This window comes from Biomphalaria glabrata, chromosome 1 (genome assembly GCF_947242115.1).
Source record: "Biomphalaria glabrata chromosome 1, xgBioGlab47.1, whole genome shotgun sequence".
In the NCBI taxonomy this organism is placed as follows: domain Eukaryota; kingdom Metazoa; phylum Mollusca; class Gastropoda; family Planorbidae; genus Biomphalaria; species Biomphalaria glabrata.
The window spans coordinates 83,385,871-83,406,258 of NC_074711.1; the positions used below are offsets into that span (position 1 = coordinate 83,385,871).

The following is a 20,388-nucleotide window of genomic DNA, read 5'->3' on the forward strand; positions in this document are numbered from 1 at the left end:
TTTTTCTTTTAAGTTTTTTTTTAATAAAACTTTAATTTCAAGTGTGATTTCATCATTGGCCTATATAGTATACAATAAAAAAACAAAAAACAACAACAGATGGTAGAATCATCGACGATATCTGTAACGCTTGAAATGGAACCACAGTTGAAAGATATTATTATGGAACTGACACCTGAATCCCCGTTTGTAAGAATATTCCCATTCACGATTGACAATCTTGAAAGCAATGTCCTAATAAATATAAATAAATTATATTATAGGTTTCAATGAAAAGAATTGATCAAAATATAATTTATTAAAAGTAAAAAATGTCAAGCACTATCATATTTTTTTTACAATATTTGAAAAAGAGACTAATTTAACAAATTCTATTTTCACTTTTATACATTTATAAAAATAAAAAATTTGAAGAATCTCATAATTACCTCGTAAGGAGGACCTGCATGAAATCTTAACATTGCAAAGTCTTTGCTTCCTTCAAGAGGAGTCTAGTAGAGAAAAATAATAAATTTCAATGTTAATTATGGATCTACACAATATTAAGAAAACTATATAATTATAGTTTCCATGTTTAATGACATGGACTAGACTCGGAGTCTGCAACCTGCGCTCACGAGCCACATGCGGTCCTTTGGATGTGAAGCTGCGGCTCTTTAGTTCCATACGCAAATATTATTTATTTTATCGAAACATTTTTTAAAATAGTTCTGAATCATTTAACGAGGAGTAGACCCCAATTCTATCTATCAGCCATTTTTCACCACACCCTTCCCCCATAACAGGCATCATCACTGTTGTCAGTCCTTCGGAAGCTCTCAGATGTTTCTATGTAGGTTTTAATTCGCTTTCTACGAAAGACGAATTGGCATCTTCACCATGTGCTTTGGCTGTGACATATAATTTGTTGTTTCAAGTAAATGAGTTAGAAGCGAATTATCTTCTCAAAGTTAGAAGCAATCCACAAGTAATGCTAATCTGGCAAAGCTTTGCGGTGCCACTAGAAATTGTATGTTTCTACGTGCATCTGAAACCACAAATCTTGAAAAAAAAAAAAATCAAAGATTTATTTATAATTGGCAAGAAAAAACTTTGTGGATTTTTAAAAAACTTTGAAATTTTGTAAATTGTAATTTTTGTCTCTTCCCACTCAAAAGGTTGACGACCCCGAGCCTAGACCAAATTTATAAAGGCTTGGTGATAGTTGATACAGAGGATGACACAAAAAATGAGTTTCAGTTACTTTTGTTAGGCTACTTCAATACTGTTGAAAAAAGCAAGGGTAAATTACATTAGAATAAGTTATGTCAAAGCAGTAATTATTGAAATGCATAATTACAATGATGGTTGTATATTAAATATCTACATAACATTATGTAAAGCACTATCTTTTCACATTATTTAAATTAAATAAAAAACCAACAAGGACTTTATTATAATACTTGGCTAACAACTAGAAATGATTTTAACCAACTTTTTGACCTTTTTTCTCTGGCTATCACCATAGTGGTTAATACTTACAACAAAATATTCTGGAGTTTTAGCCTTGTCAATGAGATCAGGATAAAAAATCTGGGAAAAAAAAGTTTTAAGTATAATATTATTTCTCATACCAGTGTCAGACTTTGGTACACAACAAAGGCAAAAGCACAAGACAGTAATATTTTAAGTTTCTTGGTTAGCGTCTTCCTAAACTTTTAGGGTTGATGATGTATGCAAAGCTCATCTGTATAAACACAGGAACACATGGCAATTATAAGATTAAGCATCATTACTTTCCCCAACTAGCATCAAGTAATCTTATTAAAGCAGGGTAGAAAAAACAAATCAGAGCTTTTATCAGAAGCTGATCCTAAGACCCTTGCTCATTACCATTTAACTACCAAACCCCCAACAGAAAATAATCACTTTTAAAAAGAGATATGTAAGATGAATCTCTTTTTGCTTCTCTAATATTGAGTTGACATTGTAGTGAGATAAACCCAGGACTAACATCTGAAAGAGAAAAAAAGATCTTTGCTCTAACGTAATCAAACAATGTAGCTGATGTTTTATTGATAGGAGTGTGAATAGACATTATCTATTAAATAATTTGTTAGTTTGTATCGAGAAAGTGATGACTTAATTTTTAGTATGGTCAGGTCAAGAGATCTTATAGTCTTGTAATAACTTACTATGCACATTAACAAGTAGAAAGACAAAAATGGGTCAACATGTCAAGGCTTAGGCTGGGCTTCCCATTGTAAAACAAACCCTTGAGGAAAGCTAAAGGTCAATTTAAAAGCTATGGGGCTATGAATAGTTAGCAGTAATGTCCTAATCCACCTCATTTTTTGAGCTAAGTGTTATGTAACTGAACAACTTTTGAGGATTTCATACTTACATTGAATTTGTAACCTTGAACAATTTTTGGTGGAGGATTGTCAATATCATAGTGAGTCTGATTGTATTTATTCCATTCAAAACCCTAGAATAAAAAAAAAAAAGAAAAACACTAGTTTTAGGGTTAAAAACCTCAACAAGATCTAAAAAAAAAACAAAAAAACAATCTAACAGTAGAAATTATTAACAAGAAACTTACTGTGTGAACTCTGTTAAAGAACCGAGGCTTGCGTGGCCTATATTTATCTGACCACATAAATGACTGTTGCTCCAGATTCAACTCTACACTAAACTGAGCTTCATCCAAGTCCATACCTTCACGAGCTTTTTTCTCAAACTCTGTTTCACCGTCACTCTGAACAACCAAGAGTTGAACAAAAAAAAAAACATGATCCATAACATATCAAATTAGTTTTCAATGCTTGCACTAAATAGCAGTAGTAAAGACAGCGATGGACTTTTGAAACATCAAAACTTACTCTGACTTGACCAGTGGTTAGAACCTGCTTTCTAGCCAACTCTAGCTTTTTGAAGTCATCTTGTTCATCGTAAACAACAGACTCAATTGTTAAATCTTCAGGCTGGAACAATCGTGGCGAGTAGCCGGCCTTGATATATTCCAGTTCCTGTATGTCTTCTTCTGTCATCACCACTTCTTCTTGCTCATCCTCTTTCTCATTTTCTTGAGCTCTGGTCATGTCAAATCATTATTTTTAACACAAAATTTTAAAAAGTTTTAAAATAATTTATTTATACCAAAGTCAGGTGAATTTCACATATTTGATGAGACAAATGCTTAAGGTTCTCTTATTTGTTTGTGTATCGACCAAGACAGTGTTGCCCAATATTAACCATGGGCCACACCCGACCAGTGATGTTGTGCTACTAGGTACCAAGAAACTTCTGCCCACAGAGAGCATAATGGATCAGCAGAGGCTCAGTTCTATTGAAATCGACAATTTTTTGCAGTGATGCAACTCATGACTTGTTTCAGAAATTTATTTGCCTACCCCCTAACCCTAAAGAAAAAAAAAGGTTGGCAACACTGTACTCAGAAAACATCAAGGAAAATGTATATTGGTACTGTCAAGCATTTAACATAAGGTTAGGTTATAGAACTTAGTGTATCATTTAAACACAAAATCATTATTCAGAAAATGTTTTAAACAGGATTCATTTCTGATTGAGTGATAAACAATATCTAAAACTTTAAAAAAAGTAAACCCTTTTTTCAGTTTTAGTGTGAATCAAATTTTATAGTGCCCTTTAGTTACAGCTCTTACTTGTACTAAACATTACCTGGCCAACTCTTTGAAATGTATTTAATGTTCCTAGTTAGCTTACTGAAATCTCTCTCTATATATATGCAAAGAATGAAATGATTTTGAATTAAAATAGAAACCAAAAAACATACTCTTCTGTATCTGATTGTTTGGATGTGCCAGGTTGTTCTAAATCTTGAGGTACTTTAAATTGGGAGGTAGATGGAGCTTCTTTCGAACTCTGTGCATGTTTCTCATCTTTAATGATAGGAAATAGAGGACCTGACTCTATTCCTTGCTGAAATGTTGTACACATTGAGAAACATACAAAATTAAATTCTAAATAAAGAGATAAATATGCAATTGGCAGAGAAAAGAAAAGAGCACAAATTGTAAGAGGATAAATTTACAATAATCCTAGATTGTTTAGGTGTCAGGGAAGGTGAGTGGTAAAGTGCTTGGCTTCCAAACTGAGGAGTTGGGTTCAAATCCTGGTGCAGACTGGGATTTTTAATTTTGGGATCTTTAAGGTGTCCCTGAGTCCACCCAGCACTAATGTGTACCTGACTATAGTTGGGGAAAAAACATTGGTCATTGTGCTGGCCATATGACACCCTCATTAACCATGGGCCACAGAAACAGATGACCTTTACATCATATGCCCCATAGATTGCAAGGTCAAAGAGGGGAACTTAACTTTTTTTAGGCTGTTTTTTCATGTCATGTTAAATTTTCTTTTAGTACGAAATATACTATAAAAATGTTGTTGAAGACGTAATTATCTTCTCTTTTGAAGTAACGCCTGTCATTTATAAGATAAGATACAAACTATTTACCTCTCGTTTGAGTTTAAACAATTTTTGTCTCAGCACTTCTTGGTGCCTCTCCCTCAATCTAGTTCTTGCTTTATAGGCCTTTAACTGTTGCAACAGTGATTCCCAATAACCTGAAAATAATAAGAAACCATTACTTTCTTTTCTAAACCTAATTCAGCCGAAAACAAATTTCAAATGAGGTCTATAAACAAACATTACTGAGTGTTGACTATTTAGACATTAATAAGTTATATTACCAACATCAATGCCTTCTCCACCACTCAGTTTGTCCTTTATTTGTTTTTCTAACAGTTTGAGCTGGTTAGTGGTTTTCCCTTTGAAGATATCGCCAATCTCTGAAGTGACTGCTTGATTGATTCCATCTCTTCTGTCACCAATATACTCTGTGAATATTAAAATTTTAAAACTTAATGAACAACTGTACACAACAAAACAAAATTAACTCTTCAAGCTTATTACTTAATTATGTAGAGCAAAAAAGTGCTTTTTGTCTCCAAGAAAGACATGTTACAAGGTAACACTTATTTAAACAAAAACAAGCAATAGAAAAAAGACTACTTTTTAAAAAATAAAGCTTGTCTAAGGGGAAATAACCGCTAATTACTACCATTTATCTAAAAATTACAGGGTTTTGCTTCCTTTCTGCTATATTATATATAAAACATAATTAATTAATTAGTACTAAATGATTAACTAATTGGTTAATTTTTGAACTGATTCGTGTATTGTTTTCGAATTTTAATTATGCAAAATTTGAACTTGATCTCAGAATGGGAAATGGAAGGAAAAACATGTCAAAATGTAATAAGGGTACTAGATCTATATATATATATATATATTCACATCTCATTAAGTAGCATTTCTTCCCTTTTTTTTCCAAAATCAAACAAAATCAAAAAAAAATTGTATAATTTTTTTGATTGATTCATGTCTTGTCAGGATCAATGAATAATTGTGCGAAGTTTTAACTTGATCTGAGAATGGAAAATGGAAGGAAAAACATGTTCCAACTTTTTACCTGACAGACAGACAGAGTGAGCCCAATGACATAAACTTTTAAAAATTGTCTGAAGATTTCATTTCTTTTTCTTTACCTATATTTCTAAATGACCTAATATAGCACTATAGTTTGAATGAATATGTTTTTATTTAATTTATCTGTAACAGTGAAATATGAGAGTGAAAGCCCTTGATTGCCAAGCCCAGTTTTGTGGTCAGCTTCTTTTTTGAAGTAACGTCTGTATTATATAAGATAAGATAAGTTTAAGGGAAGTCAAGCCTAGTCCACCTAGCTGTAAGTATAATTATAAGCTCCAAATTGAATTAAAAAAATGTTAAAAATAATCCTCTGAGAATTGTCAAAGTTATTATGAATTGCATTTTTGTTTACCTGTGTGTGTGTTTGGTTGTTTGGTAAATAACTTCTACCTCAAACTTCCATAGAAAAAAAATCAGTGTTGTTAAAATGACAGCTAGATATAATCATTTTTAAAAACCTTTATTGCTAGCATCCAATTTCCGCAATTTGACAAGCTCATCTTGCGTCACTGTAATAATGTCCCTCCAGTAGTCAGCATTTTTACCCTCTTCCAGCTCCAGATACACTTTAATATCTTCCAGAAGATCTTCTAGGTCTCTAATAGTTAAACCCTTAAATAAGAATTAAGACGTCATCATAAAGCATTTAGAATATTTGTTAGAAGCTCAGCAGAAGATTTATAAAATCACTTTAAATAATGCACATTTAAAATTGTGAAATAAATCTCAAAAAGTAAATGCTCTATGAAAAGTGAAGTGATTTGTGAGTTCCCAATAAACAAAACTAGTAGTTAGTATTAGTAAGAATGAAACACAGCTTACATAAAGATATGTATAAGGCTCATGCATCTCTACTGCAAGTTCATCATCCTCCGCACTGATGTATTTAGCCAACAAGTCAATAGGTTTGGCTGGAGAAAACACCAAAGTATACACAGAGAGTATTTATTGACAAGAAAAAAAAAAAGAATTTTTTTTTCTATATAAAGTAAATACACATTAAGGACATACCTCTGCCATCTTTAATTCTTATTTCTGATCGTAATTTAGCTTGACTAAGATGAAACTGAAAATATTAAAGTTTGATTTAAAAATTATTTTGAACTACCAATGTTAAAGAAAACAAAAAGTTTGTAAATCCAAAAATAAAGCTGGTAACGTACGCCATCTTCTTGTTTTTCCCACTCTTTGTAATAGTCAGCTTCTTTCTCTCTTTGCAACATTTCCTGCAAATAGAAATAAGGTGTTGATTATTTAAAAAGAAGAAACAGCAAAAATAATTATGTAATATAAATAAATTTAAAAAAAATACAAATGACAACCACTTTTGAGGTAAATCTATCAGAAAAGAATATTCACAATATTACAAACAAGGACAAAGTGTAGAAGCCATATTTCTGTAAATGTAGAGAACAACTTATCCAAAGACACATTTGGATCAGAATTTAAAAACATTGTGCACTATATCAGTATAATAATAAGAATACTGGTAGCAGTTTCCATACACTGTAAACTAGAATTTAGTTTCCACTTTTTTTTTTTTTTTAAAGTTGTTTTTTTAATAATTAGAAAATGTCTCTTTTGTCGAAGAAATTATTAAGAGTACAAAAAAATGACAGTAAGGTATTCACACTTACACGTTCTTTTTCTCTTTCCTCTTGTTCTCTTTCTCTTTCAAGTCTTCTTTTCTTGACCTTCTCTAATTCAACCTGATATTATTTCAATGAAGAGATTTAATCCAAATGTTTACACTTACAAACTATCAAGGTAGATAAGTGAAAAGATCAACACTACATGTGCAGCAATTAATGTGTACATATTTGACAAATTCTGAAAAAGTATAGAAATAATTGAAACAAATGTAATTTGCTACTTATGTATGATTACTGTTTGCTTAAGTGATTACTTAAATCTTGAATAATTACTGGAGCATGTTAGCGTATAATTGTGTTGGCCTATTATGATCTAAATGCAAGTTGTTTAACAGCTAGCATATTACAAGATTTCAACATACGAGTGATACTGAATTTTATGTCTTTAAAATGAAGTTCATGTTATGAAGGATCTTAGCAAATTGCCTTTTATATTACTATCAAGACCCAATTCTAAAATGACATTATGTCATGTTTGTATTTTGTTATTTTTGTTGCACTTAACTACTTCTAATATATTCAAGTCAAGTTCCCCTTTCAGACCTTGTGATCTATAGGGCAGATGATGTAAAGGTCATTTGTTTCTGTGGACCACGGTAAACGAGGGTGTTATGTGGTCAGCACAACGACCAACCGCCTTTAATTTTCCCCAACTTAGAGCTGGGTGGACTCAGAGGCACCCAAAGATCCTGAAATTAAAAATCCCAGTCTTCACCAGTTTCCAAATCCTGGACTCTCAGTCCCGAAGCCAAGCGCTTTAGGGCTCAGCCACTGCATCTCCTTCTAATATACTACACATAAAATGTTCTATTTAAAGGAAAATACCAATTCATCAGGAAAATAAAATAGATTAGTCTTGTAAAAACTCTTTATTAAAAGAACACATGAAATTGTCTGTCAAAAAAACAAATACTTTAAATATTTATTTATATTTGTGGGAAGTGTGGTAGAGAGGCTAAGTGCGCTTGAACTTGGCTTGGCTACCTATGAAAGGGGCCCGAGGTTCGACACCTGACTCGGGCAGAGTTGTGTTTACTGAGTGCCTGAAGGCAGCACAGAAAAACCTTCTCCTAGATACCCCCTCACCCCCACTGGTCCACAACTGAGATTGGACCAAAGCACTCTGAGCATGCTATAAGAATGAAAGTAAAAAAAAAAAAAAAAAGTTCCCCTTTCAGACCTTGTGGTCTATAGGGCAGATGATGTAAAGGTCATCTGTTTCTGTGGCCTAGGGTTAACAAGGGTGTCATGTGGCCAGCACAACGACCAACTGCCTCTACTTTTCCCTAACTAATGTCAGGTACCCATTAGAGATGGGTGGACTCAAAGGTGCCCAAAGTTCCAGAAATTAAAAATCCCCGTCTTCACCAGGGTTCAAACCACGGTCCCCGGTTCAGAAGCCAAGTGCTTTACCGCTCAGCCACCGCGCCTCCAAGCATGAAAGTAGCGCTATATAAAAGCCATGATTTATTTATTTGACAGCTCAACCCAGGCTGTCACTAGAATCCTAGCCTGGCAAAATGAACAGGATTATTATTTAATATAAATTTGAACTTTACTTTATTTTGAAGCATTTTAGAACGGCCAATGGCCTGAAGTTCCTCTGCTTGTAAGTCTTTCTTGCCCTCTTTCTCCAGCTTCTTGGTCCAAACAAATGTGTCCAGTAGATGTTCATCACCAAAAGGATTGTCCACATTTGTGTAGCCCTGCACGTTTTGAAAGATGGTTTGTCAAACATTTAACGTTAGTAACTACAACCAATAATAACTTACATCACTGTAAGGCAGCAGTTCTCAACCTTTTATGCTCGGCGACCCTTTTTACAATCCCCCACTTAGCCACGACCCCCCCTCAAACACACACACACCAATAGAAGAATAGACAATAACAATCCATTTTTTCAATGGTCTTTGGCGACCCCTGGCAAATCGTCAATCGACCCCCAAGAGGGTCGCGACCCACAGGTTGAGAACCCCTGCTGTGAGGGATATTTTAAAAATTCACTTCTAAAAGAACATGGTCTTACCAAATAGTCTTTATCCCAACCCATCTGTTCCTTTCGCTTTCTTTCTTTAGCTTCCTGTCAAAAAACAGCAAAAAAGGAAATAAATTGTAGACATAAGGCTCACAATTATTGTAGCCTACCTAGATATGAATGAAATATATATATATATATATACAGGTTTTTTTTTGTGATGGTAAGCACAGTTATGGCGTACCAGCACCTTTTTCAATGTGGGGAAAAATTTTTTACTTTTCTTGTATTTTAATGTTTATTATTAATATATTAGTAGTTAAAAGTTAGGCAATCCACCACTGAGTACCGGCACTTTTTTTTTTACAAAAAAAAAAAAGCACTGTATATACACACATCCCCGGTCACTTCATCCCTGGTCATTTCATCCCCGGGTCATTTCATCCCCTGTTATTTTCATCATCTGATCATTTTATCTAACAAATAGTATTGTAAAAATCATGAAATGAGCAATATTTAATATATTCATTTTTTATTAAAATGACAAAAAGTGTAACACATTAGATAAGAATAAAATAAAAATTAAATTATAAAAATTTTACATGTATAAATATAGAGGTAATGTAAAAAAGTGAAGTCAGCCTTTATTAGAAAAAAAAAATAAAACCTTATTTCAAGGCTAAAAATGACGCACCCAATTTCAAGAAAGAGAAATTGAAAAATAAAATAAAGTGAAACATGGTCATACTTCCACCACACTGTGGCCTTTGATGATAAGTTATCAGCGGCATGGTCATAATTATTCTAATCACACTTCTATCTCTCAAAAGATTTCCACTACTTCCAACAAACCTTGGCCTTTGAGCTTTACGTCATGCGCAGGAAAATATTATAATATTACATCCCCCCACAATTGAAGTGCTATAGCTAAGTACACACCCAGATTTACAATGTATTATAAAATTTCTTATCCAGAATGCAAAGTGGAAGAGGAAACACTATAAATGCATTAGTAACATGTCAAAAAAATATCAAAAAGCATTCCACTTAATCATATTTATATAATAGATGAAATGAGGACTTAAAAACAAAGCCTTAACAGCACAATTAAACAATGAAAAAAGAAAAATATATAATTGGGGATGAAATGACCGGTCACCATATATATACATGTACATATATACATACATACATACCGGTATATATAAATTTCAATGTTCACTTTGTAAATGTCAACAAACCAAGATGGCAAGCACAGAATGTGTGTGCTATAACATCTTGTTTAAAATTGGGAGTTCTTAACAAGTGTAGCCATTACTACTACTGCTGCTAATCTTAAAATGGTATAGTCTCAAATTTATAAGAATGAAAGTGTCATGAGGCCAACACTATGACCAACTAAATGTCAAGTATCCATTAGAACTGAATCAACTTAAGAGTGCTCCGAAAATGCTTTTATATCAGGATTTTAAATTGAAATATCTTAATCTACTAGCTTATGTCTAAAGAAATTTCTAGTCAAATTGTTTTTTGATTTTTTTTTTTTTTTCAAATTAGATTACAGGATTTTAGTAAGGATATTTAATAAGGAATTATAATAACATGATTGAAAAATACTCAAATCTCTAGTGTAATACCACATTATTTGTGCACCAAAGAAAGATAAATGAGAAGGTTGACATAAAAAGTTATTTTTTAGTTTGACAACTTTTATAAACAACTTTTTTGACTATTGCCTTTCCATCTTTTAAAATTGAACAAGTTGCTGACCTTTTTAGCTAATCTTCTTGCTCTTTTCTCCTCTGGTGTCTCCAATGCTTTCAATAAGGCTTTTTCTTGTCTGAAAAAAACAAACTCCATATAAAACAACACTTTTACATTTTTGCAGATTACATCTGTAAAAAAATGCCAACTTGTTACAACTAATAAATGTATCAGAACTTCCAAAATCCCCCACCCCCTTAATTTTTCCAGGATGAAAAAGGAGTGGCATTAAAAAGGAATACTGAGGAAAAAACATAAAGACGTAGACCAATCTTACACTTTAAAGAGTTCAGAAAACTAAGACAAATTTTATCTTATCTTATACAATACAGATATTACTTCAAAAGATGATTATGTCCTATGCATCTAGTCATACATGTTAACCAATGACTTAAATTCTACCAAGTCATTGGTTTTCCTGGCTGGCTCAGACAACCCATTCCATGCTCTAATAGCACTGTAAATGACAGGTTGAATGTCAATGAACGTTGAATATTAGAGACTGATTGAATGGTGTAATACTGGGTTCTTGCTTCCCGAAGTACTCTAGACATGTGACAGGATAAACACTATACGACTGACTCAAGTCCGTTCAGCAGACAACATTAAGTTTATTTACAACATAATAATAATATACTGCACTCCTTGTTAGTGCTACAATTCAAGAAATAATAATCCTATCCGCATAACAGCGGTGTCAAAAGTATCCAATACGTTAACAACAAATCACGTCCGCATCTCAGCGGGTAACAATAAGAACAATTACTACTAGTGACACTGGAGCTTCAACTATAGATATCCATTGAAATACGAATAATACCTTAATATTCAATAAGCACATAATGAAATCAACTCTCAAATATTATTAAGCAACAATCATTAGTCCATTGACTTTCATGCTATATACATAAATACAAGTGTCCAGGAAGAAACGTCCAACCTTCCTATCCCGGGAGCAAGACCTTACTGACTTGACTTGACTGAACTCAAAGTCAACTTTTCATTCTACTTCCTGTTTTCTACATCAGGAATTCCACGTGTCTTTTAAACTATTAACATGACGTGAACTTTAGATCATGCAATGTCAACTAAGACTGTGACAAGCACAAGGGAAGAAGGAGCATTGTACAAATTTGTCCTAGCATATGGAACAAGGAATGTGCCTTTATCTTTGTGTCTTTCAGAGTATTTTATTAGATTTTGCTTTTGTATTTGAAGATTATGGTTCAGTGTTTTATGTATAATTGCTACTTTACTTTTGAGTCTTCTATCCTGAAGGCTTTCTAAATTTAGTGATTTTACTAAAGGTGTTACTCTAGAAGGAACTGGTCAACAGGACATCTGTGGTGCTACAAATTAAGACATTATGACCCAAAGATAAAAAAAAACTGGAGAAATAATGTTCTTTAGTAGGCCTATTAGTAGCCAAGGCATATTGAGAGCATTGTGTGCTATACCTCAATACCATTTTATTTTTGTTTATGTAAGATGTATCTATGATACTACATGATGCTTAAACATGCTGTGATCCAATCCTATTAAGAACATTTGTAACAAAGGTTTGCATGCAGTAGGAGCTCAAGAAACACAGATCAATCAAAATTTTATGATCCAATCTATTAAGGACATTTATATACAAAGTTCTGCATTTACAAAAATCAACTAAAGTTAAAACTTGTATGAAAAATGTGTATCCTCCTTCTCAATTAGAACCTAAAACAAATTTAGCAACAAAGTATTTAATACCTTTTAACTCCACATTCCCCATGGTTGGATTTTGGAAAAATGTCTAAAAGTTAAAAAAATCTAATAAATAATAACTTTTATAAGTTATTAGTTTAGTTTGGAGGCCAAATGTTCAAGCGCAAAGCAAACAATATGTCCTAATTAGCTCAATAGTAATGTAATATTTGAGGAACATTCTAAATCTCAAGGATTACTTTTTCTCCTCAATGTTTTTGCTTGATCCTATTTGTTTGGATGAGGAATCTCTTTTATTGCCTGATGAGCCAGACGGACTTGAATCACTTGATGGAGATCTTGTTCGTGGTCTAGACTTGTGTTTAGATGAATGTTTCTTAGATTTAACAGGAGACCGAGACCTTGATGAAGAATGTGACCTGTCAGAATCTGAGCTCTCTGACCTATGCCTGTAATTAGATTACATAAATGCATCTTAAATGCTTCATATTTATAATAAGATAAGTTAAACCTTAACCCATACCAATTATTAATTTACTACACAGCACATTTTTTTCAGTTTCAAACATTTCTACAAATAGTATCTAAATATTTGTTCAAATAATTCATATTAATATAAATAATTATATGCACTATCTACAAATCCGAAGATTAGAGATGAGTGCAGTATTTAATGTGACAACATAGATTCAGATGCAACCTGAACATTTTGCCACATCTGATGCAGACTGAGCTGTTGTATGCTGGGAGGTTTAAGTTCTCTGTTTTTTGCAATCTGTCCCTCTTTTCATCAACTGCTTTTGGTTTCAAATGTGTGTCCTGTGACCGTTGTAATATTTGTCCAGCTGTTTCTTTCAGAAATCATTAGCAACCAGATGTTTTTCTCTAAGTTGGTCTTTATAGTGCTTTTGAGGGTCACCTCTGTCATGCTGTTCTCCTTTAAGTTCACCTAAAAAAATCTCTTTTGGCATGCAGTTACGAGATATGTTTCCCATCTAGTGCCTACAGTCAACCCTCATACAAGATAGGTTTCCTTCGTAGTGAAGCAGTCAAACAATCAGTAATTCTACAAAGTAAAGCATTAAATATTTTTGTTGATTTGTATTACATAAAATCAAAAATATAATCACCTTTTCTTTTTTCTATGATAATCGTAGTCTTTTTTGTGTTTCTTGCTTTTTTCTCGAGATCTTCCCATTCTTTACTCTGTGATAACGCTTTTATTCAGCCTTCTATAATTTATCTGAAATATAACCATTTTTACTATTAATTAATATTAACAAAGCTTTGGTGATTCCACAGTTTCTTTTCCTGAGTTTCAGACTTTAATTATGAAATGAAGATTATAAAGTTCTAGCCGAAATTTGAGCAGGTTAAAATGCTATAATAATTCAACCTATCAGAAAATTATTTGATGTCACATGACCAATCTGACCAATCACTATTATCTTGGCATGTAAACAAGATGGCTAAAATTACAATGGTTAACAATGGCCTCCAGCATTAGATTCAACTGCTAAATATTAAAAAACTAATAGCATCAAAAGTGCACAGTATTATGTGAAAAGTAAAGCACTGAAATTTAGCCAGAAAAATGCTCTACAATACTGGAGAGTCAAAAGGCGTGGGAATGTTGAGCTTTTTAAACTATACACAAGGGAAATCGAACCTTTATTTAAGTCTAATAAAACGAAACCTTCTACTCCACGTGGGAAAGCGTAATTTCATTCCCGGAAGCCATTTTTATTGGTCAATCAAAAACTATAACTCTTTTACAGAGAAGTATTCAATTAATAGGTTAAAAAAGTGCACCTTTAAGGTATAATGTAAAAAAATGTCAGAAAAAAGTCGAAACAGTTTTTTGACTTAATAAAAGGGGCGTGTCACAGGATATTGTAACATCCCTACTATAGTAACTTAGTCTGCTTAGCACTTAAAAACTTAAGTAACTTTCTCTGACTCTGGTCTGACTTGAGACAGAGAAGTTGAGTCTCTTAAGTTTTAACTCTTAGACTAGTCACTTAGTCTTAGTACAGTATAGTTACTATTAACTATGATATAACTGAAAGATCTAGAATCTAGTAGTAGTAGTCTTGGTCTCTAACTCGGTCTCTAGGCAAAGCCTAATCTAGACTAGTGAGCCGTCAATAGCTGGCTAGGACAGTAGGAAAGCGCAGGCTACTTTAACTTAGGACTTTAGACTATTTAGAGGTTAGTCTATTTCTAGTTACCGACACCAGTCACACACTGACACAGTGATCACAGTCATGTCTCATGACAGTGACTTGAGACAGTGAGTGACTTGTGTCTTGTCACAGACTCACACTACTCACAGTGACTGAGTGAGTGAGAGTCAGAGTGTGACTGTGTGAGTTGAGTGAGGCAGTCTAGTGACTAATCGAGTCTAATCTCTGTGTAGATCTAGATCAATATAGATCTAACATGGATCTAATGATAATAATTATCTCTATATATAATATAGATAGATCTAGAGTTTAATTTTCAGATTTCGGAAACTATTGTAAACGTACTTTCGAATTCTAAACGAATATTTTTTGTTTTCATTTCAATTAATAAGAGTTATCTTTTCTTTTTTAAAATATAGGTCGGAAGTGACAGATAATAGTAAGGCATCAAAGCCAATTTAGACTCAATGATCTAGACATTGTTATAAAATACGTTAAAAATGGCTTGTCTTCGAGTTCGAAGATTAATGAGAAACGCAATATCTCCCATGGCTTTGCAGCCCCAGCTGTGACCTACATATTTTGCCACACTAGTACAAGCATAACCATTGTCTGCCGGTGGTCGATTAAGATTTTCTTCCCGCCGTCTGCGTCTGTCCTCGGCAGCGGATTTTCTTTTGATCTCAACTGTGTATCTCGCAGCCCTTCGTGAGTGACCTCCAGATGTCTCGTTCCGAAGCCGCATGCACAGGTGCTCTCTTCTACGTCAGCAAAGGAAATTTGTACTGCCTACTTCTATGGACAGAGTGGGAGGGGAGGGAATAAATTATTCATCAATTAAAATGTTATAAATAATAAGCTGTTATATAGTAATAAATCTGATAAACATTGCCATCTTCATAACACTGTTTATGACATTTGATGTACTTGTTTGATGTAATCGTTTCTGTGATAAGTGTCTCTTGCTTTTACCATCACAGAAGAGATACAAGACACCGATAGCAAGACAAACAGACACAATAACTCTTTTGTTCCCCTGCCAATCAAATCATTACATTAGGACAGTGATGCTCAAAATACGACCCGCGGACCAGATCCGGCCCGCGACGTGGTTTCATCCGGCCCGACGAAACGTCAGCACAAAATATAGAAAATCCCCCCCCCCCCAAACAAAATTGTTCAAAACGAATCTTTACTTACGTTGGGGCCCTTACTTTTGTCAAACGGATTATTACCAACGCATTTAACGTTTGTGCGTTCATGAAATAGGACTACAGAATCTACTAAGAAAAGTGAACGGATCCTTACTTTTTTGTAAAACATAATACCATTGCTAGCCAACATGTTTGTTTTTATAAAGAAAGTGTGGCTGTTTTTAAAAAACCAGAACAACACAATATAAACAGAACTTAATTGAAATATCCCAATACTTGTGGCCCGCGACACTATTGTTGGACATTAAAATGGCCCGCAGATTGAATTAGGATGGGCAACACTGCATTAGGACCATGTGATATAAACTTTTCGCATGCATATTATGAGTGAGTCTGGTGTGAATTATAGCCTAATGTTTTGTTTGGTGTAATGCACAAGTTGTAAGACAAATTTCTTGATGGATAATAAAGATTATTATTATTATTATTATTATTATAAACGAACGAGTATTCATTCTCTGGCACTTCCAGGGTCGAGTTTCGTTAAAGGGAAACAAAATTCATCGTAGTCCCTTTAACAGTTTCCACTGAGGAATTTTCTGGTGATGTGGCAGGTCTGCAGCAGTACTGCCCTCTGACAGGCAACGAAGATGTTCCTAGGAATGTTAAGGGCCTTGAAGGCATCTGTGAGGTCAGTTGTTATTATCCCCTCGGTTGATTTAACAATGGGGTAGATACGTTCCACTAACGCTTAATCTCCAAGCCTAGGTTCCCATTATTATTATTATATATATATATATTATTTTTATTTAATATACATTACAAGTTAATTAACAACTTCGTTGTATTTCCAAATTAGTTGTTTAGTCCCAATTTTTTTCTTTATGAACTTCTTTAATATTTTTTGTATTAAGAATTTGACATAGAAGCTTTTGTAATTTTCATTTTAAACCCTAGAAATAAAAGTATCCCATTTGCAATACTGACCGCAACAATGCGATATTCATTCTCTTTTTGAAGAAAGAACAAACTGCCTTATCAATACATGTGTCTTGGTGTAGAGACAGTGAACAAAAGCAAACAAACAAACAAACAAAAAACAGAGGAAGTTCATTTTTCTGGAAGGAGCTAATCTAACTCCTTTATTTTTTTTTAAACAAATCTTTTATAAACTCTGTCTTTCTGTCTGGTGAAAAGTTTGTACACGTTATTTCTCCAACACCCAATCTCGGATCAAGTTGAAATTTTGCACAACTATTTCCTGTACCTGACAAAACAAGAATCAATGTAGCCCTGGCAGTACAAGATACATATTTAGGCCTTAAAGAGAAGCTGATACTTGCGAGATTTACGTAGCGGACCTCGCTGCATGGAGGCTTACAGCGCTTCCGCAGATTCCATTGCTGGTACCCATTGGGATAACCCATCGCTCGCCTGTGTCATTAGCTGTACAAACAGCCCTGCTTAATACTAATAACACCGGAAGCTATTCATCAAAGTAACAAATGAATACAAGGTGGCTAATGTAATGAAACATTGACGTAAGAGAAATTCACAATGAAGAGAGAGAGAGAGAGAGAGAGAGAGAGAGAGAGAAGGAGAGCACTTAATACAGAATATATATATATATATATATATATATATATATATATATATATATATATATACATATCTTGTCATCTTGTTAGTGAATTTGACTCTTTTATAATTAATAAATAGCCTATTTCCTATTCCATAAATAAACATACAAAATAAAGAAGAAAAAAACTTCCCTTAGGGTAAGTTCTATCGGAGTATAAAAACGATTTCTCTCAACCCAGATAATATTACTATTTTTGTTTTTGGTAAGTTCTGAGATCTTTTGTTTATGTTATGATCAAAGTCTGGAGTCGACAACTTTAAAAAAAATTCATTATTATTATTTTATTTTTAAAAACATATGTCGCTCAAAGTGAAATTCTGTTATAAAATTGAAAGCAATGGTACACTGTATTGTCATTCTATAGTTAGTTTGCGCATAAAATTATGTTCTTAGTCCAAATGCTAGGGCAAGTTTGTATAAGTGCTCCTTCTTCCCTATTACCGTTTGAGCTAGATTAACACATAGATACGTGTAGAGCATAATGGACCCCAATCACCAAAAAAAGAACGATCACGTGATAATATTTATAAAACAAAGGGGAAAAAATGTCACGTGATGACCATTGTTGATTAAAATTAGATCGTAATTTGTATAGAAGAGATAGAGAATCACGTGGCTCAATGTTCTTTGTTTACGATTGGTGAATGAGTCCCATTAATTTCTCTTTTAAAAAAACGTATGTAATTTATAAGATAAGATATTATAACCATGTCTTTTAATTTTTTAAAAGTAATTAGCTGTAGTACTCATGACTGACAATTCCGTTTCGGTGGCCGCACCAAATTTCTAACATACTAGTGCTTGACAAAGTACCGTTATCCCATGTCACACTTGGGTTACCAGCTTTTCGATTTAGATCTCTAAACCTCTAAACTCACGTGGAGTGGTGCGCATGCGTGCTGAAAGAGGAAGTCGGAAAGAAAGGAAGATGGGGAGTTCAATGAATGAAGATGTAATCGATATGATTATTTGTTGAACCAGTTCTCATAATCTACGACTTATAGTTCTATGTTGGTGTATGATTGAGACTCATCTGCTCATAATAGTGCCTTGCGTACCGTCAAATTCAGACATCTCTTCACTAGTCTAATCTATTATTTATTATATATGGCTCCTTTTGTCTCGAAAGGCAATGGATGCGCCCAAATGAGTCACTGGTTTTGGCTTTATCTTGAGACGGGGCAGAATCTGGTGTGGCTAATCAAGCCAATTCTAGAACGGCAGACTTTGCCACAATTCGTACATGTGTAGGCCTATGCATCTGATTTAGGGCTAGCGGACAGGGCAGCTTTCTTTTTTTCCCTCTTGATTAAGGCCGCTTCAATTCTTTTGTTCTCAGCAAGGGTTGTCCCAGCACGCACAGTCTGTCTCCATGCACTCCGGTCTTTGGCTATGTTTTCCCACATACTTTCACTGATGCCATGTTGCTCTCATGTCTCGCTTGCAGACATCTCTATATGTTAGTCTTGGGCGGCCCTTGGGTCTGACTCCTTCCACAAGCTCAGCATATAAGATATCTTTCGGGATTCTACCATCTGGCATGCGGGTGACATGTCCAAGCCAGCGTAATCTTCTTTGTGTCAGGAGAGCATACATGCTGTTCATATTGGCCAATATCAAAACTTCCTGATTGGAGACATGGTCCCTCCAAGAGATGCCCATTATGCGTCTCAGGCAGCGCAAGTGGAAACTATTCAATTTGTGCTCATGGTACATGTATGTTGACCAGCTTTCACTGCCATAAAGGAAAGTGCTCACAACACAGGCGTTGTAGACTAGGATTTTGGTCGCTGTGGTCAATTTACCATTTTCCCAGACGCGCTTGGAGAGATTTGCCAATGCTGTGGTAGCTTTTCCTATCCTTTTTGTCAGCTCGATGTCTAAGTCTAGGTTACTGACAATTGTTGAACAGAAATAAGAAACTGTCAGAAATTCACCTCTCTCAAAGAACAAAATGTTCTTTAGGACCTCATTCACCAATCGTAAACGAATACCATTTAGCCACGTGATTCTCTATTTCTTCAATACCAGATTACGTAATACACACAGGCTGTCACGTGATACGTTTTTTTCGTTGTTTTATCAATATTATCACGTGGCTAAATAATGTTTGTTTACGATTGGTGAATGAGGTCCATTAGTTCCATTTATTTCGTTTATTGTATAACGTAAAGAAATATAGTCGCTGTTCAGTACACAATGCACTGTGTTTGTTTTCACTATAGACTAGCAGAAGTATAAACGGGGAAGTCCTCGTATAACTGGGCGCCACTTCTTCATGAATGACCTCAGAGCGGTGGACACGGGCCGGGAAGAGGCTTCCGACATTGCCAGTGACATATCTGAGTCAGCCAGGAAAACCAGTGACTTGGCAGAATTTAAGTCATTGATTAACATGCATGACTAGATATAAAGTCTAGATTGACCTAAGACGTAATCATCTTCTTTTTTTGAAGTAACGTCTGTATTTTTATAAGATAAGATCAGATCAGGTCTAAATACACCTAGATACAAAACCCGTTAAAATACTCAGAAAGACACAAAGATAAAGGCGCATTCCTAGTTCCACAAGCTAGGATGAATTTGTAAAAATGCTCCTTCTTCCCTAGTGCTATTAGAGCATGGAATTGGTTGACTGAGCCAGTCAGGAAAACCAGTGACTTGGCAGAATTTAAGTCATTGGTTAACATGCAAGACTACATGCATGACGCGTAGGACGTAATCTTCTTTCTTGAAGAAACGTCAGTATTGTATAAGATAGGATAGATAAGCTTTTCATTTTTAGGTCTACATTTT

General features: G+C 34.1%; 1 protein-coding gene across 2 annotated transcripts; it reads right to left on the reverse strand.

The window, feature by feature from the left end:
- Positions 1-15,261, reverse strand: LOC106054599 (splicing factor Cactin-like). Of its 2 annotated transcripts, none has more exons than XM_013210531.2 (20): positions 15,142-15,261; positions 13,741-13,853; positions 12,850-13,059; positions 10,916-10,985; positions 9,197-9,250; positions 8,730-8,876; positions 7,156-7,227; positions 6,682-6,744; positions 6,530-6,584; positions 6,341-6,429; positions 5,977-6,130; positions 4,717-4,863; positions 4,481-4,590; positions 3,797-3,942; positions 2,862-3,072; positions 2,582-2,737; positions 2,384-2,467; positions 1,522-1,572; positions 429-491; positions 1-234 (listed from the first exon to the last, which is right to left on the reverse strand). In XM_013210531.2, exons 2-20 carry the CDS (start codon positions 13,806-13,808, stop codon positions 109-111), a joined length of 2,076 nt encoding a protein of 691 aa, XP_013065985.2. In that variant the 5' UTR covers positions 13,809-13,853; positions 15,142-15,261; the 3' UTR covers positions 1-108. The 2 variants fall into 2 exon arrangements, with proteins under 2 accessions (XP_013065985.2, XP_055874180.1); XM_056018205.1 differs by lacking the exon at positions 15,142-15,261 and adding an exon at positions 14,944-14,962.
- Between the last annotated feature and the right edge of the window lie 5,127 nt (positions 15,262-20,388).